The sequence below is a fragment of the Procambarus clarkii genome, chromosome 34, assembly GCF_040958095.1.
Source record: "Procambarus clarkii isolate CNS0578487 chromosome 34, FALCON_Pclarkii_2.0, whole genome shotgun sequence".
Lineage (NCBI taxonomy): Eukaryota > Metazoa > Arthropoda > Malacostraca > Decapoda > Cambaridae > Procambarus > Procambarus clarkii.
This window is the reverse complement of record NC_091183.1, coordinates 33,142,438-33,168,882: the sequence shown is the minus strand read 5'-3', so window position 1 is coordinate 33,168,882 and position 26,445 is coordinate 33,142,438. Positions and strand designations below refer to the sequence as shown.

Below are 26,445 nucleotides of genomic sequence, written 5' to 3'. Positions count from 1 at the left end.
TTAGAGTTTGGATGACGCTAACTTTTAATGGAGAGGAGGTGTGGCGGGCTAGCGGCGTCAGGGGTATGTTAATGGTGGTGGTGATGGTGAAGGTGGTGATGTGGCAGCGTCTGGATGCAAGTAACGGGGGTGGGGGACAATAATGTGATTTTTCTTGCTATTGTGGGTGTTGTACACGCTCCTATGGCGGTGTTTCCTCACAGGGCTTTGCACACTGGATAAAGTCGCCCTTCAGGGCAAAATATAAAAATATATATATGTATATATATATATAATGCGAACACGCCTGAACGGTCACCAGGCATATATGCAACTGAAAACTCACACCCCAGAAGTGACTCGAACCCATACTGCCAGAAGCACTCTGCAACTGATGTACAGGATCCCTTAACCACTTGAAAAGATTTAAAGTGTTCAGCGAGAATCCACAAGGTCTTCTCTGAATGCTCTTTGTTTTCTTCTTCGAGGATGTGGGTTCCTGCAATTGCACCAGTGGTGGTACCCATTTATATATATATATATACATATATACATACATTCACAGAACTAATTCTGTAGCCTTTCCAAGAAAGCAACAAGGAAAGCATCATATTCGCTCCAGGACCACTACTCTTCCCTGGAACTCGCTCTTCCAGGACCGCGTCCAGGCATCGGGAATTCTTTCTAGTAAATATCGAGGCAGGAGCTCAGGTTTACACCCATTCACAGAGGTAAACAAAAAACAATTCCTGGAATGTAAACTCGCAAATGAAACAACGAAGATGCAATTAAGTGCAGCAGTGGTGCTGTGTCCCCGGCAGCTTTAGTCTCTGCTGTGTGAGTGCAGCAGAATGAATTAGCTGGAATGTTTGTGTCTAGTGGAGTAAAAAAAAGTTTGTGTACCGCTCAGGTTTGGACGTGTGTGTGTAGTGTAGACCAATCCATCCTACAAGAGGACATCTTCAAGAGAAAACTAGATAATTTTCTTCAAGAACTGGCAGGGCCAACCGGGCTGTGGTGGATGTGTGGGGCCTGCGGGCCGCTGCAAGCAGCAACAGCCTGTTGGACCAAGCTCTCACGAAGTACATAAACGATCGCCCGGTGTGAACGAGGCAGTATTTGACGCGTACATTTGGTAACCAACCGTGAGAAGGAAGGGAAGGTTATCTTGAGATGATTTCGGGGCTTTAGTGTCCCCGCGGCCCGGTCCTCCACCAGGCCTCCACCCCCCAGGAAGCAGCCCGTGACAGCTGACTAACACCCAGGTACCTATTTACTGCTAGGTAACAGGGGCATAGGGTGAAAGAAACTCTGCCCATTGTTTCTCGCCGGCGCCTGGGATCGAACCCAGGACCACAGGATCACAAGTCTAGCGTGCTGTCCGCTCGGCCGACCGGCTCCTTTCGGCGACGGACCTTCCCTTTCCTCAGGGAAAGGGAAGGGAAGGGAATTGTCGGGAAAGCGCCAAGCCATGATGACTATATAGCACTGAGAAGAGGTCAGGATACGGATTTGGGATGGGACGAGGAGGGAAGGAATGGTGCCCAATCACTTTAACGGTCGGGGATTGAACACCGACCTGTATGAAGCGAGACCGTCGCTCTTACCGTCCAGCCCAAGTAGAAGGAAGGGGAACTATCAGGGGAAAGCGCCAAGCCAATAGGACTACATAGCCCCTGGAAGGGATCAGAGGTTGGGATGGGACGGGGGGGGGGGGGGAGGGGGGGGAATGGTGCCCAACCACTTGGGCACCATTGTGCATTAGATAGTTCATGTTTTGTACTACTCAAGTACTCCAAAAATGACAAGCCAAAAAGTGGGAGTAACTATAAAATGTAGCCTAGGCCTAATATATGCCATTTTAGATTGTTTTTAATAAATCGATTATACTAGGCCTAGTAAAGGCTAGGTTTGGGTTGCTGCATTTTTTTTTAATACAACAGCCTATTTTAGTACGTTCTACAAAAGCTGCTATAGTACCATCAGTTTTGGATGAATGGTTGTAGCAAGTAGTACCAGGAGTGTACCTGTACAGGGTTCTAAGAGTTCTGCTCCCCAAGCAGCGGCCTGGGGTTGGGGTGGGGGTCAGGCTTCACATGTGATAGACTTGATCTAACAGGCTATTGCTTCGAGGAGCGGGCCGCAGGCTCTCACATCCACCACAACCCGGGTTGCCGTGGAGCTCTTCACGTTCATATTGGTCAACACACCATCTTGAGGTTATCTTGAGATGATTTCGGGGCTTTAGTGTCCCCGCGGCCCGGTCCTCGGCCAGGCCTCCACCCCCAGAAAGCAGCCCGTGACAGCTGACTAACACCCAGGTACCTATTTTACTGCTAGGTAACAGGGGCATAGGATGAAAGAAACTCTGCCCATTGTTTCTCGCCGGCGCCGGGGATCGAACCATAGGTGTAAAGAGTGCATGCGGACACTGTCGTATTGTTCAAATGTTGCATCTTTAATATTCAGTTATTAGAGCCTTCAGACGTGTTGAAATGTGTTATCAGGAACTTGTTAATTATCTTGAAGACACCGGATGTGGGGACAGGTAAGGAATGATTAATTACCTGACAGAATGATCGTAGAGTGGAGACCTCGGGATTTATTGTTGATCGATACTGCGGTAAATTATACAATATACAATTATACATTTTAAAAAAAAGTCCAGATTTGCCTTATTACTAAGGTAAATTTGTTTATTACTGAGGTTAAACCTTACATTCTGTCTCCAAGCCCTGGGATTGCCTTACAGGGGTGGGGGGGGGGGAGACGGGGACACGAAACTATCCAGTCACCATCCACCTCTCTAGTCCCACTACACCCCACCTTCCCTCCCACATCACCCTATCTCCCCCCCCCCCTATCTTCCCCACTACACCTATGCACCTCACATGACAAGAGTGCCTAACAGGAAACACCCCCCCTCCCTCCCCCCCCACCCCACCTCCACCACCCCCCCCCACCCCACCTCCACCACCCCCCCCCACACCACCGCACCTCCTCCCCTCCTCCCCCCCCACAATGGTCGACACACAATGTTCCCTCTGTGTAATCCCACCCGGCCTAAACCCGCATACATTACCCCCATAGTGTAATTTGACCTAAGCCCCCACGTTGTTTCCCGTCCAATTGGTGCTAATGACAGCTGGTGTCGTACTTAGCGCTTGAGGGCTGACGTTGGAGGGCTAGCGCTTGCGAGACCTGAGGTGCGGGATTGAGGGTAGAGTGCTCCAGGGTGCCTGGAGGGTAAGGGATTGAGGGTAGAGTCCCTAAAGGATAAGGGATTGAGGGTAGAGTGCTCCAGGGTGCCTGGAGGGTAAGGGATTGAGGGTAGAGTGCCTAAGAGTGCCTGGAGGATAAGGGATTTAGTGCAGGATTCACCTTCAACCTGTTGAAGGATGCGGGAAGTTTTATAAGATTTGGGATTGACGTCAACACGGGATCGGTGGGGGGGGGGGGAAATGGGGTGAAACAGCTGGGTAGGCAGTAGGGGGAGGGGGAGGAGGGTGTGCAACAGCAAGCTACGGGATTAAACTATAGGGAGGCAAAGATAATGAGGTCACAAGATTAAAGACACTAGGGAACGACAGAGCAGTGGCACTATAGGCCTACGGCACAAGGCACGTGGCTGAGGTAGGCAGTGCCACTAGGCCTATAAGGGGGGGGAAGGTGCCAAGAACCGTCAGACAGGAAGAAAAGAGCGAGAAGCATATCTAAAGAAGAGGCAAGAAATAAGACAATATGCATAGGGGCATTAAACAAGGGGTAGGTGAGTAAGAGGGCACTAAATAAGGGGAGGTGGTGAGGTAATAGGCGCCAAATGGGGGGAGGAGGTGGTGAGTAATGGGCACTAAACAAGGATAGGAGAAACGGGAAACATGCATATATAACCTAGACAAGTATATCCGAGGCTCCCCTGTCCTCCGTATGCACCACCCTCCAACCAATCAACTTTTACACACTCCCCAAAGACCAATTAGAATCTGGGGGCATCAGGGATTGGGGGTGATGGTGGGGAGGGAGGGAGGGGGTGACCTGGATAGTAAGTCAGTCCTCCAGTGCCATCCTGGGATTTGGTGTGGGGGAGGATTGGAGGGGGTTGAGGAGGGGAAATATGGGATTGGAGGTGTTGGAGAGGGGCTGTAGTGATGGAGGATAGGGATGGAGATGGGTGGAAGAGCTTGTTAATAAGGATAGAGGGTGATAAACGATAATGAGAGGAGAGGTGGTGGATTTCTGGGATGGGATGAGGAAGGGGAGGAAGAGGTGGAGGAGCTCTGGAAGAGAGAAGGAAGAGGTGGAGGAGCTCTGGAAGGGAAGGAGGAAGAGGTGTTAAGGAGCTCTAGGATGACAACCTGTAGGTAAAGATGCCTTTTGGGGGAAAGTTGACAAATAAGATTGAAATTGAGGAAGGAAGTAGTTATGAAGAGTTATATAAACTCTATATTATATAATTATAAATATATTATAATATTATTAATTATAATAATTATAATTATTAATTATAATATTATAATTATAAAGTTATATAATTATTTAGTTATATAAACTAATGCGTTATGCTCCTTAACGTACAAAATAAGGGGTACTATAACAAGTAATGGATCACAGATATCCACGTTTTGGCGAGCCGAAATGGCTGGGTTAAAGAAGGATGGAGACAGCGAGAGGGAAGGAGGAAGGAGAAGGTAAACAATGAGTATCACGAGTGAAATACAATTCAAAATGTGAAATTTCAATTTATTTTTCCATTCTCCTTCACTAATTAAAAATATATATACAGTGTTACCTTCATTATTTTGTCCATTTACTTAATGAAATTCATAAAGTTTCCCCCCCTCCCCACGTCCCCTCCCCCCCTTCGTCCCCTCCCCCCCTCGTCCCCTCCCCCCCTCGTCCCCTCCCCCCCTCGTCCCCTCCCCACCCTCGTCCCCTCCCCCCCCCCTCGTTACGAAATAGTTCCCCAACCATCTAATATTTCCCTCGGTGAAGGACTCATCACTTTCTGAGTGTGTCTGCTGTTCCCACTCCATCTTGTAATCAGTTTCTGCCCCCAATATCTCTCTCGCGTATTTACTTATAAATATTAGCTACGGGAAAATATACAGTATATTTATAAATTATTTTAGTATTTATAGTAGTATTTTACTAATATAGTATATTTTATAGTATAAAAATATAGTATATTTTAGTAGTATTTAGTATTTATAAATTATTTTCTCCCGTCTAGCCTTAAGGTAGGTAAGGTTCTCTCCCTCCTATCCTCTCTTCCTCCTATCCCCCCTCCCACTTTCCTATCCCCCCTCCCACTTTCCTATCCCCCCTCCCACTTTCCTATCCCCCTCCTTTGGCTTGTCTTTCTCCACCCTCGACTTTCTCCTCGTGTTTTGTACACACTTTCCCATTCACTTTCTCTCGCAGTTTCTCTCCTTTTGGCCGACCTCTTCTCCGCTTCTCTTATTGTTGGTTTTAACTTTCTTTATATATTTTTTGCGTTACCTTGTAATCCGTTTCTCTCTCTCGCCCCTCCCTGCCCCCCCCTCTCTACTCCCTCCCCCCCCCTCTCTACTCCCTCCCCCCCCCTTTCTCCCCTCCTCCCCTCTCCCCTCCACCCCTCTCCCCTCTCCCCTCCTCCCCCTCCCCTCCTCCCCCTCCCCTCCTCCCCCTCCCCTCCTCCCCCTCCCCTCCTCCCCCTCCCCTCCTCCCCCTCCCCTCCTCCCCCTCCCCTCCTCCCCCCTCCCCTCCTCCCCCCTCCCCTCCTCCCCCCTCCCCTCCTCCCCCCTCCCCCCTCCCCTCCTCCCCCCCTCCCCCCTCCCACTACCTCTCTCCCCCTCCCCCCCCTTCCCCCTCCTTCTCTCCCCCTCCCCCCCCTTCCCCCTCCTTCTCTCCCCCTTCCCCCTCCTTCTCTCCCCCTTCCCCCCTTCCCCCCTTCCCTCTCCTTCTCTCCCCCTTCCCCCTCCTTCTCTCCCCCTTCCCCCCTTCCCTCTCCTTCTCTCCCCCTTCCCCCTCCTTCTCTCCCCCTTCCCCGTCCTTCTCTCCCCCTTCCCCCTCCATCCCTCCCTCCCTCCCCATCTACTCCCGCTCTCCCCACCTCTCACCTCTCCGTCTACCCTCTCTCCCTCCTTCCCTCTCCCCCCGGGAACGCCGTGAGATACACTCCCCCGTAGACTCATCTCTTGTTGTGCACGCAGAACACGCAAGAATGGCAACTTCGAAATATTCCATTTATTTGTATGCATTGCTCGCGTAACACTCTTTTGGCCCCTGATGGATCAGCGCACCTAGAGTTATGCAAGTCTAATATTTGTTACATTCCCAGGTCTCTTGTTTCACTATGTAAAGGTGGGTGTGTGGGTGTGTACTTGCCTAGTGCTTCCGGGGGTTGAGCTCTGGCTCTTAGGTCCCGCCTCTCAACTGTCAGTCAATTGGTGTACAGGTTCTTGAGCCTACTGGGCTCTATTATATCTACACTTGAAACTGTGTATGGCGTCAGCCTCCACCACATTACTTCCTAATGCATTCCATTTACATTAGGTTGCAGCTGAAGGTTCGCCATCTGCAACATGGTATCTTCAGGCAACCAAATTAAAAAGGTTAAATATCCCAAAAGGAATCCACAGGGAAATAGCAGTTAGGTTATATAGACTACGTCTAGGTTACAGATGCAACTGGGAGATTGGTGAACCCCGACAGAGAGAGTGCATCTTCTGCCAAACTGTCACAGAAAAGCCATTACTTCACTATCTTCTGGAATGTGAAGCAACCAATGACCTTAGAAGAGCTTTAAGAGTTCCTGAATCATGCAGTGGCCACCCTGAAGCCATCAACACAGCCACTCTCCTGGTCAACAAAGGTGTCTAGCAGCTGGACACCCTCATAAAGACTGTGAAGCAGTATCCTCCCCCGCCTGTGGTCTCGCCCCACGACGTCTTGTCCTCTCAGTGCTGAGTCTTAAGATTAAATTTATGACCGTTTTGGCAGTGCTTCGTAGAGTCGTGTGTTGTGTTGACTGTATGAGAGAACAACTCTTCCTCTAAACTAATGCGTTATGCTCCTTAACGTACAAAATAAGGGGTACTATAACAAGTAATGGATCACAGATATCCACGTTTTGGCGAGCCGAAATGGCTGGATAAAAATCGCAAGTCGGGATGCAAAGAAAGTTTGTCTTGCATAGGAGCTTGAATGGGTATCCCATCCTTGGACTCCAGTCACCTGGGCTCAAACTGTAGCCCCCCATGCGTGTGAAGCCGGAGCTCTATTGACTGGGCTATTGAGTAGTCTTAACGGGGCTACGGTTCGAGTCTCCTGGACCCCAGGTGAATGGAATGTTTATTTTCACGGCAGTGTGGATGACCATCCATCCCTGGATGTTGTAAGTGAGCTCCGGAGCCACAAGTAGGTATCCCTACACAAGGTAAACTTTAGCATTTTAAAAGCTACTACAATCACCTTCTGGGGTTGATTGTTCAATAAATCCCTGAACTATATGTTTAACAGATCTCTCACCCTGTCCACGGAGGACAGAAGAAAATGTATATATATGTTGGTTAGCATTGTAAATGTTGGGCCACGTCGGTCGGGAGCCGGTCTGCCGAGCAGACAGCACGCTGGGCTTGTGATCCTGTGATCCTGGGTTCGATCCCAGGCGCCGGCGAGAAACATTGGGCTGAGTTTCTTTCACCCTATGCCCCTGTTACCTAGCAGTAAAATGGGTACCTGGGTGTTAGTCAGCCGTCACGGGCTGCTTCCTGGGGGTGGAGGCCTGGTCGAGGACCGGGCCGCGGGGACACTAAAAAGCCCCGAAATCATCTTAAGATAACCTCAAGATAACGTCTGTGGTAGAAAATAATACTAATACTAATAATAAAAAGTCGCCCCACACACATGGTTGGGGATGGTGGAACTAACTACTCTCCTGTTATGGAGGCGAAGCCTTAACCCTCGAGGTGAAGCCTTAACCCTCGAGGCGAAGCCTTAACCCTCGAGGTGAAGCCTTAACCCTCGAGGCGAAGCCTTAACCCTCGAGGTGAACTTGGATATAACAAAAAAATTCTAAATAAATATGCGGTGCTTAAAATAGGAAGATGTATGCACAGCTAATTGGAAGCCTGGAGAAGCAAGCATAGCTCTCTGTATCTGGGATTGGGCCAAGAACCAGAGCGGCTCTCAGGAGTGGGCTAAGTGCTTGTCAAGACCAGCTGACGGCTCGGGAAGCAAGAGCAGGGAAGGCTGACTTCTTGTTGCTTTTAGCTTCAGCTACTGGGAACAAAAAGTTTCAAGTAGCACGGGCTATGGTGATCCCGTAGTGGACTTAGCTGGTACAGTAACGGCGCTGTAACTGACGGGGAGGGTGACCTATTTTGGGCACAGATATTTCATCAAATCACCTCACATCCAGGTGGGCCACGTGATGAAATGTTAGGGTTCGAATCCTTCTGGGTTGAGGAACTTTGTTATATATATATGACTGAAAACACATCCCAGAACTGACTCGAACCCAGACCGCCAGGAGCACAATGCAACTGGGGTACGTGGTACCTTAACCGCTTGACCATCAGTGACCGTACAAAAGACGATGGTAGCCGAGGCTAATTCCCCATCGCCCCGACGGCACTTTGATGGTAATCTTGGGCATAGTTATTTCATCAAATCGCCTCATTTTTATGGGTCTGGGTTCGAGTCACTTCTGGGGTGTGGAGTTTTCAGTCGCATATATGCTTGGGGATCCGTTTAAGCTTGTTCGCGCGCGCGTGCGTGTGTGTGTGTGTGTGTGTGTGTGTGTGTGTGTGTGTGTGTGTGTGTGTGTGTGTGTGTGTGTGTGTGTGTGTGTGTGTGTGTGAGATATATATATATATATATATATATATATATATATATATATATATATATATATATATATATATATATATATATATATATATATATAATTTTAATTATTGCTATTATTCCCCATTGTTTACCCAAGAGACTTCATCCTTCCATTCTTTTGTGTGTACCCACAATGGATCCTTTTCTTTTTATTTATTTTTTCAATATGGATTAGTGGCTTTTTTTTCTACGGCATTTTTATCTTTTGATTTCCTGTACCAGAGAAGCAAAAGTTTTCAGCTCATTTGTATGGCTGGTGGCTGGGGAGTTTACACCCGCCACGGCTGATGGCTGGGGAGTTTACACCCGCCACGGCTGATGGCTGGGGAGTTTACACCCGCCACGGCTGATGGCTGGGGAGTTTACACCCGCCACGGCTGATGGCTGGGGAGTTTACACCCGCCACGGCTGATGGCTGGGGAGTTTACACCCGCCACGGCTGATGGCTGGGGAGTTTACACCCGCCACGGCTGATGGCTTCGGAGTTTACACCCGCCACGGCTGATGGCTGGGGAGTTTACACCCGCCACGGCTGATGGCTGGGGAGTTTACACCCGCCACGGCTGATGGCTGGGGAGTTTACACCCGCCACGGCTGATGGCTGGGGAGTTTACACCCGCCACGGCTGATGGCTGGGGAGTTTACACCCGCCACGGCTGATGGCTTCGGAGTTTACACCCGCCACGGCTGATGGCTGGGGAGTTTACACCCGCCACGGCTGATGGCTGGGGAGTTTACACCCGCCACGGCTGATGGCTGGGGAGTTTACACCCGCCACGGCTGATGGCTGGGGAGTTTACACCCGCCACGGCTGATGGCTGGGGAGTTTACACCCGCCACGGCTGATGGCTGGGGAGTTTACACCCGCCACGGCTGATGGCTGGGGAGTTTACACCCGCCACGGCTGATGGCTGGGGAGTTTACACCCGCCACGGCTGATGGCTGGGGAGTTTACACCCGCCACGGCTGATGGCTGGGGAGTTTACACCCGCCACGGCTGATGGCTGGGGAGTTTACACCCGCCACGGCTGATGGCTGGGGAGTTTACACCCGCCACGGCTGATGGCTGGGGAGTTTACACTCCGCCACGGCTGGTGGAGGTCAGCTTTATGTCTCTCAGCCCCCTACTTTATGACAGAGTGGGGGGGGGGGCTGTGGGGGACAGCAGGGGGGCTGAGAGAAGCCTCTCAATAGGTGGGGGGAGGGGCTGTCTCAGTCCCTGTCTCAGGGGCTGAGAGAGAGGAAACTAATGTTAAGAGGTCTGATGGGGTATGTTGAGGGTAGAAGTAGATAATGGATGGAGACGAGAGGGAGGGGGAGGAGGAGAGGGTTAGAGAGGAACTTAGAGAAGGAAGTCAGCATTTCCTTTGGCCGTGATAGATAATGTATTCACTTCACTCCCAATTTGTACCCAAAAGGTTTAGCCATTATGCGACGATTTTCCTAATCTGGAGGCGAATTTCTTCATCCGATTTGCAACAAAAGAATCTGGGATTTCTCTCATCTTCGCGGTGGTGGTGGTTCCGAGGATCAATGCTCCCCCGCGGGCCGGTCTCAACAACCTCCTCAGGCCAACAACCGCACCTGGTTTCTGGTCTGGTCAACCAGACTGTTAGACGCCGCTGCTCGCAGTCTCACATCAATCATATTAGGATTTAAGGATGGTGTGTTCTGACAACTCCTTCATCTCTAAGTGTTGATATAATTGCATTTTAGGACACCTATTTGCACCTCTTCTTTTCATAGGGGCTGTTATTACAAAATAAAAGCCATTTGGGTTAATATACTTTTTGCTAACTTTTGAATTAGCACAAATTTTTGGGGCTTTGTTGCTAAAAGAAAACTTTCTCGGGGTAACTCACTTATCACTAATGGCGTCCCCCGGGGCAGCCAGACTCCGGGTGTAGCGGCTTGTCACCCCCGGGGTGTGTCTCCCCTGTGTCACCTGCTGCCTTCTGGTAGGAGGCCTCAGGGGACTAGGATGGCAGCTGCCTTGTTAGGGGGGCTGGGAAGGCAGCTGCCTTGTTAGGGGGACTGGGATGGCAGCTGCCTTGTCAGGGGACTGGGATGGCAGCTGCCTTGTCAGGGGGGCTGGGAGGGCAACTGCCTTGTCAGGGGGACTGGGAGGGCAGCTGCCTTGTCAGGGGACTGGTATGGCAGCTGCCTTGTCAGGGGACTGGGAAGGCAGCTGCCGTGTCAGGGGACTGGGATGGCAGCTGCCTTGTCAGGGGACTGGGAAGGCAGCTGCCGTGTCAGGGGACTGGGAAGGCAGCTGCCGTGTCAGGGGACTGGGATGGCAGCTGCCGTGTCAGGGGACTGGGATGGCAGCTGCCTTGTCAGGGGACTGGGAGGGCAGCTGCCTTGTCAGGGGACTGGGAGGGCAGCTGCCTTGTCAGGGGACAGGGAGGGCAGCTGCCTTGTCAGGGGACTGGGAGGGCAGCTGCCTTGTCAGGGGACTGGGAGGGCAGCTGCCTTGTCAGGGGACTGGGAGGGCAGCTGCCTTGTCAGGGGACTGGGAGGGCAGCTGCCTTGTCAGGGGACTGGGAGGGCAGCTGCCTTGTCAGGGGACTGGGAGGGCAGCTGCCTTGTCAGGGGACTGGGAGGGCAGCTGCCTTGTCAGGGGACTGGGAGGGCAGCTGCCTTGTCAGGGGACTGGGAGGGCAGCTGCCTTGTCAGGGGACTGGGAAGGCAGCTGCCGTGTCAGGGGACTGGGAAGGCAGCTGCCGTGTCAGGGGACTGGGATGGCAGCTGCCTTGTCAGGGGACTGGGAAGGCAGCTGCCGTGTCAGGGGACTGGGAAGGCAGCTGCCGTGTCAGGGGACTGGGATGGCAGCTGCCTTGTCAGGGGACTGGGAGGACAGCTGCGTTGTCAGAGAACAGGGAGGGCAGCTGCCTTGTTAGGGGACTGGGAGGGCAGCTGCCTTGTCAGGGGACTGGGAGGGCAGCTGCCTTGTCAGGGGACTGGGATGGCAGCTGCCTTGTTAGGAGACTGGGATGGCAGCTGCCTTGTTAGGGGACTGGGAGGACAGCTGCCTTGTCAGAGTACTGGGAGGGCAGCTGCCTTGTCAGAGTACTGGGAGGGCAGCTGCGTTGTCAGGGGACTGGGAGGGCAGCTGCGTTGTCAGGGGACTGGGAGGGCAGCTGCCTTGTTAGGAGACTGGGATGGCAGCTGCCTTGTTAGGGGACTGGGAGGACAGCTGCCTTGTCAGAGTACTGGGAGGGCAGCTGCCTTGTCAGAGTACTGGGAGGGCAGCTGCGTTGTCAGGGGACTGGGAGGGCAGCTGCGTTGTCAGGGGACTGGGAGGGCAGCTGCGTTGTCAGAGAACAGGGAGGGCAGCTGCCTTGTCAGAGTACTGGGAGGGCAGCTGCCTTGTCAGAGTACTGGGAGGGCAGCTGCCTTGTCAGAGTACTGGGAGGGCAGCTGCCTTGTCAGAGTACTGGGAGGGCAGCTGCGTTGTCAGGGGACTGGGAGGGCAGCTGCGTTGTCAGGGGACTGGGAGGGCAGCTGCCTTGTTAGGGGACTGGGAGGGCAGCTGCGGGCTCCATCCACCAACTGAAGAACGACCAAAAAAAACAAGATTTATTAAACTATTAGTGTTGGCAACGCAGATGACAACTGTTACAAACTTTAACCCAAAATATATATATTTGCAGCCATTTTTTTGCGAACAATTTTGTTCATATTGTTGTAGGATATTCCCGTTTTCATGCTTTTAGTTTCCACATTTGTGTAATTTGAATGTTATTCAAATTGTTCTGTTGTTCTCCAACGGTAATATGCTGGACAAAAATCCCTCATTGATACGGACGTGACCGTTATTTTTCTACCCGTCATCTCACCATTTTTTTAAATTTTGTAAACCGTTTTAAAAATTGCAACGTATTAGTTTAAATTAAACCATCGGAATAGTATCGTTTTCTGGATTAAGTATAGTTCTTGGGTTCGTACGCTTCTGGTATGGCTAAACAGTCGTATTTTGTACGGAGTGGCAAATGGAGAGAACGGTCTGTAATCCCTATACACAGCCGGAGACCAGACACCACAGCCTGGTATCTCACCACACATACTGTACACAAATTAACGGGTAAACCCGGCTCATTAGCGGCTACAGCAGCTGCTCTCGATACTATTAATGTCCTTAACATCTGCCATCAGATTTTTTTGTTATATAATTGGAAAGAAAATATTAAATACAACAGAAAACGAAGAACTAATAACGATCATTGAACACCGAACTCAATTTGGAGCCTGAGGCTAGATTTACGAAGCAGTTACGCAAGCACTTACGAACCTGTACAGCTTTTCTCAATCTTTGGCGGCTTTGTTTACACTTATTAAACAGTTAATGAGCACCGAAGCACCAGGAGGCTGTTTATAACAATAACAACAGTTGATTGGGAAGTTTTCATGCTTGTAAACTGTTTAATAAATGTAACCAAAGCCGTCAAAGATTAAGGAAAGATGTACACGTTCGTAAGTACTTGCGTAACTGCTTCGTGAATCTGGCCCCCCTGGCTAATTGGAAGGTGGTGGTGGTGGTTGTGGGGGGGGGATGCAACCCGTTCTCGCACTTGCTTATAGTCAATATTTGGCTTATGAATAAGTGTATATGTGACATACTAATTTATTGTGAATATTTGAGTTTACCTTGAAAAGCTGAATAGAAAACACAGACCTAACCTAACCTGCTTAGTATGTTAAGATATTACAATTAGTACTTAATCTATACCTATATTAATATTACAGTTTTATAAAAATAATTAAAGAAACTAAAATATTTGAATAAATTGTAAAGTAATTCAGGGCCGCGGGGACACTAAGCCCCGGAAGCACCTCAAGGTAGCCTCAAGGAGCCACCACATCCAGCTTTACCCCCCCCCCCCCCCAGCGACTTTTATTCTGGAGGATCTCTCTCGCTCTCTCTCGCTCTCTCTCTCTCTCTCTCTCTCTCTCTCTCTCTCTCTCTCTCTCTCTCTCTCTCTCTCTCTCTCTCTCTCGCTCTCTCGCTCTCTCGCTCTCTCTCTCTCGCTCTCTCGCTCTCTCGCTCTCTCGCTCTCTCGCTCTCTCGCTCTCTCGCTCTCTCGCTCTCTCGCTCTCTCTCTCTCTCTCTCGCTCTCTCGCTCTCTCTCGCTCTCTCTCGCTCTCTCGCTCTCTCGCTCTCTCTCGCTCTCTCTCTCTCTCTCGCTCTCTCTTTCTCTCTCGCTCTCTCTTTCTCTGTCTCTTCCCCCCCCCCTCCCTCTTGTTTATTGTTTTGACTAAGACCTGACTTCTGTAGGTTTGACTTCGATGTTTCTATATGACTGCTGAATCCAAGTGATGGTATTTAAAAACCGCTAATTTTGAAGCCAGGGCCCAGGAACTGATACGTTTATACTCCTTAAACACTTACATACATTAGACTTTTAATGATAGTCTACTTGTGAAGTTTGGAGCCACCTACGGGTCACACGTTCAGGAGGCACGGTGTGCGCGGCTCGTTAATTAAGGTGCCCACCAAGTTGGTGCCCACGAAATTTGAGCTCTGCGAATTTACATGAAGGGTGAAAAGCTCGCAGCTAGTTTCCACCAGGACAGGAACGGCTGCCCCTGTTAGAATACAGATAAATAATACAGATAAGTCATGTCTGTGTGTGTGTGTGTGTGTGTGTGTGTGTGTGTGTGTGTGTGTGTGTGTGTGTGTACTCGCCTAATTGTGCTTGCGGGGTTGAGCTCTGCTCTTTGGTCCCGCCTCTCAGCCGTCAATCAACAGGTGTACAGGTTCCTGAGCCTATTGGGCTCAAGTGTGTGTGTGTGTTTGGTTCTCTTGTAAGCATTTGGCACCGAGAGTAAAGTAGGCATGGTGGTTTGGGGCCTCACGGAGGACTTCATAGGCTACTCTGGCTCGCCATAGCCCTCAGGGAGGTCTTAAAACACAGCGAAATTTGGGTTCTGAGAGGAAACCGAGGGGGAATTGAGAGTGGTGTTCATAATCCCTGATATTGGGGATCTGGGGAGACCCCGTGGAGACCGGCACTAGTGCCGTACAGTCGTACGTTTGAAGGAAAGGTCGGTCCGGAAGGGTCGGCCCTGCTCCTTCATGTAAAACTATTCCGTTTACTTATGTTTCATTCTCCGCCCACAGGTTGGGGTCGCCCTACAAGGGTCACGGTGGTGGTGTGGGTGGGGGCGGCAGTGCCATCCCAACCCCGGCACTCGGTGGTCGCCGCCCAACCCCAGAACACCACAGCCGCATCCTCAGGAGTGCCACGCCCGTCTCCACATCCAGTGCCACTACAGGTAAGTGTGCTCACTCCCAGGCACCTGCACTCGTGTCACAGACGCTGAGTGTATAAGTCAGTGTCCCCCGCGGCCTTGTGGCTAACCCAGACACTACTGTTTCTTGAGATCTCTCTCCTTGTAAGTTTAATTTCTTAAGGCCGCCACAGAGCTGCTGGGAGCGTTTTTGACTTCCCCGCCTACCTTACGGACGCGTGTTCGACTTCCCCGCCTACCTTACGGACGCGTGTTCGACTTCCTCGCCCACCTTACGGACGCGTGTTCGACTTCCCCGCCCACCTTACGGACGCGTGTTCGATACTTGAGCCAGAGAAAGGTTGCTATTCACTGTGGGGGCGTGCCTCTTGGTGGTAACTCTTTAAGCTTCCGGGCCACTTGCGTTGTGTAAACCATCACAGCTGTTTTTTTTGTACGGTCCAGGCCTCGTAAGGGCCACGTTGCCCGCCCGTTGTGCACGGGTTATAATGAGTTTGTTTTTTATTAGTCTCCCCAGAAGCTGCCTCTGGCGGCACATCACAGAGCACGCGAGATTATCACAGAGTAAGAGAACTCTCGAACCTAATCTACAGGTATTCTTCAGGGTTGAGATACGAAGGTAAACTTCTCTAGTGTGGATATTTGTGAAAAACTGAAATTGTGAAAGATCAAACCGCGTGTATTTATTAATGCTTTGCTGGGAAAATTAGTATCGACATTGAGCTTCTTGTGGGAGCAAAAGATTACCAGCACCGCTGCTGGGGTCGTGATCCCAGCAGTCAGTAGACTTGCACTGCTGGCTGGGCCTAGCTCCCTAGTATACCACCGCTGGTATAGTATACTAGAGGCCTAGCTCTCTAGTATACCACCGCTGGCTGGGCCTAGCTCCCTAGTATACCACCGCTGGCTGGGCCTAGCTCCCTAGTATACCACCGCTGGCTGGGCCTAGCTCCCTAGTATACCACCGCTGGCTGGGCCTAGCGCCCTAGTATACCACCGCTGGCTGGGCCTAGCTCCCTAGTATACCACCGCTGGCTGGGCCTAGCTCCCAGCAGTCATCAAGCACGCCAAACAAAAAAAAAATGTCACTAGTATGATCAAGAGAAGTTTGCCGGTCGTCGGTGACCTGTGAGAAGGGGAGGAAAGGTAGAATGGAAAGGGAATAGAGAGGGGAGGACAGGATTGGAAACTGAAAGGGAGAAATCAAGACTGAAAAGAGTAGGCCAGGATGGGGTGGAGGGAAATAAACGGGAAGAATCAACGCGATGGAAAAGGATGAGAAGGGAACTATCAGGGGAAAAGCGCCAAGCGTTTACGACTATATAGCACTTGGTAGGGGTCAGGATAAGGATTTGGGATGGGACGGGGGGGAAGGAATGGTGCCCAACCACTTGGATAGTCGGGGATTGAACGCCGACCTGCATGAAACGAGACCGTCGCTGTACCACTGAAAGATAAAAGAGGGTGAGAACGTGAGAGAAAAGAACACATGAAGCGCGTTAAACTCGGAGAATAATGGAGAGAAAGGGGTTGAAAAAAGGAAGGGGTAGCCTAGCAAATAAATTAGGAAGAGAGAACGAACCACGAGGGTGAGAGAATCCTAGGAAAGGTGAGTGAGAGAGAGAGAGAGAGAGAGAGAGAGAGAGAGAGAGAGAGAGAGAGAGACAGAGAGAGAGAGAGAGAGAGAGAGAGAGAGAGAGAGACAGAGAGAGAGACAGAGAGAGAGACAGAGAGAGAGACAGAGAGAGAGACAGAGAGAGAGACAGAGAGAGAGACAGAGAGAGAGACAGAGAGAGAGACAGAGAGAGAGACAGAGAGAGAGAGAGACAGAGAGAGAGAGAGACAGAGAGAGAGAGAGACAGAGAGACAGAGAGAGAGAGAGACAGAGAGAGAGAGAGACAGAGAGAGAGAGAGACAGAGAGAGAGAGAGACAGAGAGAGAGAGAGACAGAGAGAGAGAGAGACAGAGAGAGAGAGAGACAGAGAGAGAGAGAGACAGAGAGAGAGAGAGACAGAGAGAGAGAGAGACAGAGAGAGAGAGAGACAGAGAGAGAGAGAGACAGAGAGAGAGAGAGACAGAGAGAGAGAGAGACAGAGAGAGAGAGAGACAGAGAGAGAGAGAGACAGAGAGAGAGAGAGACAGAGAGAGAGAGAGACAGAGAGAGAGAGAGACAGAGAGAGAGAGAGAGACAGAGAGAGAGAGAGAGACAGAGAGAGAGAGAGAGACAGAGAGAGAGAGAGAGACAGAGAGAGAGAGAGAGACAGAGAGAGAGAGAGAGACAGAGAGAGAGAGAGAGACAGAGAGAGAGAGAGACAGAGAGAGAGAGAGACAGAGAGAGAGAGAGACAGAGAGAGAGAGAGACAGAGAGAGAGAGAGAGACAGAGAGAGAGAGAGAGACAGAGAGAGAGAGAGAGACAGAGAGAGAGAGAGAGACAGAGAGAGAGAGAGAGACAGAGAGAGAGAGAGAGACAGAGAGAGAGAGAGAGACAGAGAGAGAGAGAGACAGAGAGAGAGAGAGACAGAGAGAGAGAGAGACAGAGAGAGAGAGAGACAGAGAGAGAGAGAGACAGAGAGAGAGAGAGACAGAGAGAGAGAGAGAGAGAGAGAGAGAGACAGAGAGAGAGAGAGACAGAGAGAGAGAGAGACAGAGAGAGAGAGAGACAGAGAGAGAGAGAGAGAGACAGAGAGAGAGAGAGAGACAGAGAGAGAGAGAGACAGAGACACAGAGACAGAGACACAGAGACAGAGACACAGAGACAGAGACAGAGAGACAGAGACAGAGAGACAGAGACAGAGAGACAGAGACAGAGAGACAGAGACAGAGAGACAGAGACAGAGAGACAGAGACAGAGAGACAGAGACAGAGAGACAGAGACAGAGAGACAGAGACAGAGAGACAGAGACAGAGAGACAGAGACAGAGAGACAGAGACAGAGAGACAGAGACAGAGAGACAGAGACAGAGAGACAGAGACAGAGAGACAGAGACAGAGAGACAGAGACAGAGAGACAGAGACAGAGAGACAGAGACAGAGAGACAGAGACAGAGAGACAGAGACAGAGAGACAGAGAGACAGAGACAGAGAGACAGAGACAGAGAGACAGAGACAGAGAGACAGAGACAGAGAGACAGAGACAGAGAGACAGAGACAGAGAGACAGAGACAGAGAGACAGAGACAGAGAGACAGAGACAGAGAGACAGAGACAGAGAGACAGAGACAGAGAGACAGAGACAGAGAGACAGAGACAGAGAGACAGAGACAGAGAGACAGAGACAGAGAGACAGAGACAGAGAGACAGAGACAGAGAGACAGAGACAGAGAGACAGAGACAGAGAGACAGAGACAGAGAGACAGAGACAGAGAGACAGAGACAGAGAGACAGAGACAGAGAGACAGAGACAGAGAGACAGAGACAGAGAGACAGAGACAGAGAGACAGAGACAGAGAGACAGAGACAGAGAGACAGAGACAGAGAGACAGAGACAGAGAGACAGAGACAGAGACACAGAGACAGAGACAGAGAGACAGAGACACAGAGACAGAGAGAGAGAGAGACGGAAAACGTCGATTCGTGTCACTACACCAACTTTCCCACAGCTGGTGGCTGTGGTGTATTGCGATGGCACTGTAGTGGCACTGTAAAGTGGCACTGTAGGTAGAGGTGTCAGAGGTGGACATCTACATCCTCTTCCCACATAGGCGGCACAATCACCTTCGGTCACCTTCCAGCCAGCCAGACCTCCCCTCATTTCCTAGCTCCCCTAAACACATTGGATATTAAAGAGTATTATATTACACTTTGCGGCGTTAAGTGCCTCATCCAGGTATCTTTTTTTAGGCAAGACCCTCACCATCAACCTTGTTGCTATCACGTTTATGGTGAGCATCACTTTATGGTGAGCATCACGTTTATGGTGAGCATCACGTTTATGGTGAGCATCACTTTCACTGTTCGGTCTCGCTTCGTGCAGGTCGGAGTTCAATCCCGGACGGTCCAAGTGGTTGGGCACCATTCCTTTCCCCCGTCCCATCCCAAATCCTTATCCTGACCCCTTCCAAGTGCTATATAGTCGTAATGGCTTGGCGCTTTCCCTGATAGTTCCTCCTCCTCCTCTCTCCTCTCGACTAGTTCACTAGCGGATGACAGAGTAACAAATGCTTACCAAGGTTTAGTCTCGTCGTCCCCCTCCCTTGGCTCTGCCACCCCCCTACCCAGGCTCTGTCCTCCCTACCCTGGCTCTGTCCCCCCTCCCCTGGCTCTGTCCCCCTACCCTGGCTCTGTCCCCCCCTACCCTGGCTCTGTCCCCCCCCCCCTACCCTGGCTCTGTCCCCCCCTACCCTGGCTCTGTCCCCCCCTACCCTGGCTCTGTCCCCCCCCCTACCCTGGCTCTTTCCCCCCCCTACCCTGGCTCTGTCCCCCCCCTACCCTAGCTCTGTCCCCCTACCCTGGCTCTGTCCCTCCCCCAACTCACTGGCTCGGCCCCCTCCCCCGCCACTCACTGGCTCGGCCCCCCCCCCCGCCACTCACTGGCTCGGCCCCCCCCCCCCGCCACTCACTGGCTCTGCCCCCCCCCCCCGCCACTCACTGGCTCTCCCCCCCCCCCGCCACTCACTGGCTCTCCCCCCCCCCCGCCACTCACTGGCTCTGTCCCCCTGCCCTGGCTCCCAAGCTCTAAGTCACTGTCAATCATCCTCAAATTATCACTCATTACACACCTTTCAGCGGCGCTTTTTTATCAATGAAGTCGCGGCTTTGAGGGTCGGAATGATTTACGAACGAGGGGAAGTTGTGTGTGGGGGGGGGAGGGAGGGAGGGGGAAGGGGAAGGGGTCATTCATCTAGTAATTTAGGGAGGGGGGAATGGGGTCATTCACGCTGGCACACGGCTCTTTATGTCGTGATCTGAGCCGTTCATTTGGAGTTTTTTTTCCTGTTATAAGAGCAGTCTCCGTGGTGTAGTGGTAAGACACTCGCCTGGCGTTCCGCGAGCGCTATGTCATGGGTTCGTATCCTGGCCGGGGAGGATTTACTGGGCGCAATTCCTTAACTGTAGCCTCTGTTTAACGCAACAGTAAAATGTGTACTTGGTTGTAACAACGATTCTTCGCGGCGGGGATCGTATTCCAGGGACCTGCCCGAAACGCTACGCGTACTAGTGGCTGTACAAGAATGTAACAACTCTTGTATATATCTCAAAAAAAAAAAAAAGAGCATTTGTGGATACTGTCTAGTGAATGACTTCTAACACTCATCATTTAGGAATTAGGTTTGATGAATGTGAGGGAGGATGACGGCTGGTATTTAGCGAGGTTGGAATTGTGGTGTCAAAAGAAAATGAGTGTATTGTGGCCGACCCGGGAGCCTAGTTTATGTGATGGTCTAGCTGGACGTAGCGGGCCTGGTCATTTCGACTCCCCGTTCTGGGCAGGCCTGCTCATGCCGGGCCTGCTCATGCCGGGCCTCTTCATCCTGCCAGGGCTGGCTGGGGTTGGTTACCTGATCACGCCAGGATTTGGTTACTTCTCATGCCAGGCCTGGCTGGGGTTGGTGGCCTGCTCATGCCGGGCCTGCTCATACCGGGCCTGCTCATGCCAGGCCTGCTCATGCCAGGCCTGCTCATGCCAGGCCTACTCATGCCGGGCCTGTTCACGGGGGGCCTTCTCATGCCGGGCCTCTTCATGGCAGGGCTGGCTGGGGTTGCTTGCCTGGTCACCACAGTGTGGTGGTGGGTGGGGTAGAAGAAGGGGAAGAAATAGGGGAAGAAGTGGGGTCCGCCCCAGGAGTAGGCCCCGGGGTACCCCGCGGCGCCCGGGTACACCCCCCAGGACCCGTACTGCACCCCAATAGCCAAGACCACTACCACAACGCAACACTACCACTACCACCGCAATTATGGTCTTGGTATTAGTTTCCATTTTGGGGATCAGCATTTGTTTTCTTTTGTTTTTTGTGAGTTTGTGTTTTGAACAAAATGGGTTTGGTAAGAGGGTGTTGGGATTCAGTAAGAGAGAGACCGAGAGACCGAGACCGTCCCTTCCTTTATTCCTTCCTTCCTTCCTTTCCTTCCTTCCTTCCTTCCCTTCCTTCCCTTCCTTCCCTTCTTTCCCTTCCCTCCCTTCCTTCCCTTCTTTCCCTTCCCTCCCTTCCTTCCCTTCTTTCCCTTCCTTCCCTTCCCTCCCTTCCCTCCCTTCCCTCCCTTCCCTTCCCTTCCTTCCCTTCCTTCCTTCCTTCCTTCCTTCCTTCCTTCCTTCCTTCCTTCCTTCCTTCCTTCCTTCCTTCCTTCCTTCCTTCCTTCCTTCCTTCCTTCCTTCCTTCCTTCTGGTTGGTGTTGATAGTGAACATTCCCTTGAACATTATAGTGTAGAATGTCCCATAGTGACTGAGTTTTCGGCCTCCCCCCCCCCTCCCCTCCCCTGGGTTGAGATATGCTGAACTCTGAAATACCTACCTTGTGTAGCTTCCGGGGATCAATAGCACGTCAGCCCGCTCTCCAACCAGGCCTCCCGGTTGGTCGTCTGGTCAACCAAGCCTCCTGGTTTGGTGGACTGGTCAACCAGGCTGTTGGACGCGGCTGCTCGCAGCCTGACGTATGAGTCACAGCCTGGTTGGTCAGGTATCCTTTGGAGGTGTTTACCCAGTTCTCTCTTGAACACTGTGAGGGGTCGGCCAGTTATGTCCCTTATGTGTAGTGGAAGCGTGTTGAACAGTCTCGGGCCTCTGATGTTGATAGTTCTCTCTCAGAGTACCTGTTGCACCTCTGCTTTTCAACGGGGGTATTCTGCACATCCTGCCATGCCTTCTGGTCTCGTGTGATGTTATTTCTGTGTGCAGGTTTGGGACGAGCCCCTCTAATATTTTCCACGTTTAGATTATGTATTTCTCTATTTCCCTACATAGCCTTCCTTATTTTCGGAAGTGTTGAGCATTTCCATAGTTCTCTGACGTGTGTTTTCTTTGTCTATGATGAGATGTGTTTTTGGCGTATTTGTTATATTTTTATATATATTTTTTCTGAGTGGTATGTGGTTTGAGTATAAGTGTAGTGTCACTGTACCTATTTCGTGGCTTGACTTAGGTGTTCATTATTCATCTGTTCTTCCCATCATCCGTGTGAGGTCGTTGTTCACTCCCCGAACCTATTAATGATCCTCTCGGACGCAAGTTCGAATCCTCGTCACGGCCCTTGTGGATTTGTTCAACCTATTAATGATGTGTTTGGTGTGTATTTAGTCAGTGAGTTTGTGTGTCATAAGGAGAATATCTCGTGTTGCTGGGGCGTCCCGTCCTCCTAACCCGTCGCATTTTGACGTATACTCCACCTTAGGCCAAAAACTGTCGCACTAGAAATGGGTAGCGGCTTGCGAAAAATTTGGCAGAATTCATGTAGAAATGTTAATGCAAATTCTATATTACTTAGTCTTAGTTTGAGAGAGAGAGAGAGAATGAATGAATGAATGAATTAAAAAGATGGTAGCCTCAAAATACAAAACAGCCGGGGGCCAGATTCACGAAGCAGTTACGCAAGTACTTACGAACCTGTACATCTTTTCTCAATCTTTGGCGGCTGTGTTTACAATTATTACACGGTTAATGAGCTCCGAAGCCCCAGGAGGCTGTTTATAACAATAACAACAGTTAATTGGCAAGTTTTCATGCTTGTAAACTGTTTAATAAACGTAACCAAAGCCGTCAAATATTGAGGAAAGATGTACAGGTTCGTAAGTACTTGCGTAACTGCTTCGTGAATCTGGCCCCATTTCTCTAAAAGCAAGCAAATCCATTCTACATAGCGGCCGCTCTCACTGGTAATTTCTAAAGCAACCGAAACATTTGACCTAACCTAGGCCGAACCTAACCTAACCTAGGCCGAACCGAATCTAACCTAACCTAGGCCGAACCTAACCTAACCTAGGCCGAACCTAACCTAACCTAGGCCGAACCTAACCTAACCTAGGCCGAACCGAACCTAGGCCGAACCTAACCTAGGCCGAACCTAACCTAGGCCGAACCTAACCCAGGCCGAACCTAACCCAGGCCGAACCTAACCCAGGCCGAACCTAACCCAGGCCGAACCTAACCCAGGCCGAACCTAACCCAGGCCGAACCTAACCCAGGCCGAACCTAACCCAGGCCGAACCTAACCTAGGCCGAACCTAACCTAGGCCGAACCTAACCCAGGCCGAACCTAACCTAGACCTAATTATACAGAACTATAATAATTAACTATAAATTCGCTTTTTTGAGACAATGCTGTTTTAGATTATACTTCACGAGACATAATAACAAATGCTTCTGTGATGAGGTCCACCCTACCTGAGCGTTGATGGCCCACATATTATGTACACACACATGTACAAACGCACATGTACACACACACACACACAAGTTCAAGTTCAAGTATGTTTATTGAGACAAGAAAAAAATACATCTCAAAGGGATAGAGTAGCTTAGGCTATTTCTACCCCCCTATACACACACACACACACACACACACACACACACACACACACACACACACATACATACATACATATATACTCACATGTACACCTGGCTGCCTGCCTGCCTGCTCTGTACACGCTCGCCTGGTAATGTGGTCTGGCATACTTCTCACACTATTATACTCCGCCAGAACCTAAAATTTTACATGTTATTTTTTTTGTTTTGTAATTATTTTGTAATTTTTTTTTTTTTTTAGTGACAGTAAGTGTTGTGGATGTTGTAGAGCATTCCATTAAGTAGCGTTTATGTGCGAGGCATTAAACTTTCGCGGAATGAAAGATAGGCTTCGTGGTGGTTAGTGGTGGTGGTTGATGATGGTGGTGGTTAGTTGTGGTGGTAGTTTGTGGTAATATTGGTGGTAGTGTTTGGTGATGGTGCTGCTGATGGTTGTTGTAGGGGATGGTAGTGATGCTTTGTGGTGTTGGTTAGTGGAGGGTGGTGGTGGTTAATGGTTGTTGGTATAGGGGTGGTGGGGATGGTAGTGTATGAAGTGGCTGCGATGGTGATGGCTATGATGGTGATGGCTGTGAATGGTGACGGCTGCAGTCTGCTGTTGTCGGCATAAATTCTAGATATCAAATCTCTGTGCCATATCTGTGGCGCATCATGACGTCCTCTTCTCTACCACACGCCACTGCCACACACAGATAGCAAGTTAAAGCGTGCTGGTTCCACACACAAACCCTGGCACATTTTTTTTTTAACCCTTTCCAACTTCGGACTCAAGCGAGTGCCTTTATGTCGCTTGGACCGGCCTGTTGTTTGCTTAATTGAGTGTGCGAGCGTGCGTGCGCGCGCGCGCGCGCGTGTGTGTGTGTGTGTGTACCCACCTAGTTGTACTCACCTAGTTGTGTCTGCAGAATCTAGCATTGACTCTTGGATCCCGCCTTTCGAGCATCGGTTGTTTACAGCAATGACTCCTGTCCCCTTTCCCTATCATACCTGGTTTTAAAATTATGAATAGTATTTGTTTCCACAACCTGTTCCTGAAGTGCATTCCATTTTTCCACTACTCTCACGCTAAAAGAAAACTTCCTAACATCTCTGTGACTCATCTGAGTTTCAAGCTTCCATCCATGTCCCCTCGTTCTGTTACTATTCCGTGTGAACATTTCGTCTATGTCCACTCTGTCAATCCCTCTGAGTATCTTATACGTTCCTATCATGTCTCCCCTCTCCCTTCGTCTTTCTAGTGTCGTAAGGCACAGTTCCCTCAGGCGCTCCTCATACCCCATCCCTCGTAGCTCTGGGACGAGTCTCGTTGCAAACCTCTGAACCTTTTCCAGTTTCATTATATTCTTCTTCAGATGGGGACTCCATGATGAGGCGGCATACTCTAAGACTGGCCTCACGTAGGCAGTGTAAAGCGCCCTAAATGCCTCCTTACTTAGGTTTCTGAATGATGTTCTAACTTTTGCCAGTGTAGAGTACGCTGCTGTCGTTATCCTATTTATATGTGCCTCAGGAGATAGATTAGGTGTTACGTCCACCCCCAGGTCTCTCGCGCGTCGTCACAGGTAGGCTGTTCCCCTTCATTGTGTACTGTCCCTTTGGTCTCCTATCTCCTAGTCCCATTTCCATAACTTTACATTTGCTCGTGTTGAATTCCAGTAGCCATTTCTCTGACCATCTCTGCAACCTGCGTGTATGTGTGTGTAAGGGCGGAAGTAGAGAATGTACTCTTGTATAAATGCTTGCATGGCGAGCTCCAGCTCTTGGAGCCCCTGCCGTTCAGTCGCTGGTTGCTTATTACAATGACTCTTGCTGCTTCTTATCACTACTCGTTGAAAAGTACAGGTGCAACAGGTACTCTGAGAGAGAACTCTATCAACAGCAGAGGCCCGAGACTGTTCAACACGCTTCCACTACACATAAGGGACATAACTGGCCGACTCCCTCACAGTGTTCAAGAGAGAACTATCAACATCAGAGGCCCGAGACTGTTCAACACGCTTCCACTACACATAAGGGGCATAACTGGCCGACCCCTCACAGTGTTCAAGAGAGAACTTAACAAACGCCTCCAAATGATACCTGATCAACCAGGCTGTGATTCATACGTATCGGAAAATAGAGAAAGAAAGAAAAATGTCGATGTGGAACAACATAGAATGAGGACGAGTGATTGAGAGTGGAGGGAAAAGTGAGGGAAAATTCAGTGAAAGTGAAAGTTTAGAGAGAGCATGAGGATGAAGGGTATGCTTAGAGGGACACGGGAGGTACAGGAAGATGAGTAGAGTTAGAGAGAAGAGCTGGGATGAGATAGAGTAGATAGAAAGGCTGCCAGCATCCATCTAAGAGTATTTATACGACAAGGAACTCGGGTCTTCAGCAACAGTTAAGATATTCGATGTTAATAGTTAAGGATATTATAACCATGTGACTCATATAGTCAATTGTCAAGTCATAATCTTTTGTTAATACTCTTCAGAGTGCTCTCCACTATACCTTTCACTTCAAGTTAGTTATGATTTAGATTGATGATGTGTTAATATATTTGTTTGTAAAGATAACGAAAAAGCAAGTTATATTATTTCATAATATATTCGCAGTTAAAAATATGTTTAAATAAAATGACATTGCTTTCAATTCTTTTAATTTAATGTAAAACTAGGGCTTACATCTGTAAACAAAATTCATGTTATCATTGTTTTACATCTTTAATAACTATCATTTTTTACTGATTTACAAACGGTGGCAACCTGGATTGTACCTGGATGGGGTTCTGGGAGTTGTTCTACTCCTCAAGCCCGGCCCGAGACCAGGCTTGACTTGTGAGAGTTTGGTCCAACAGGCTGTTGCTTGAAGCGGCTCGCAGGCGACCAAAAGAAAGTTGTTT

General features: G+C 50.1%; 1 protein-coding gene across 2 annotated transcripts in view; it reads left to right on the top strand.

Moving 5' to 3' along the window:
* The window catches only part of LOC123762011 (protein sickie), an 860,773-nt gene that overhangs the window by 311,868 nt on the left and 522,460 nt on the right, over window positions 1–26,445 (top strand). For both annotated transcript variants that reach the window (XM_069335765.1, XM_069335764.1), the window contains one exon: window positions 14,972–15,126. In XM_069335765.1, coding sequence (XP_069191866.1) covers window positions 14,972–15,126 — 155 coding nt within the window. The remainder of the gene's footprint in view (window positions 1–14,971; window positions 15,127–26,445) is intronic.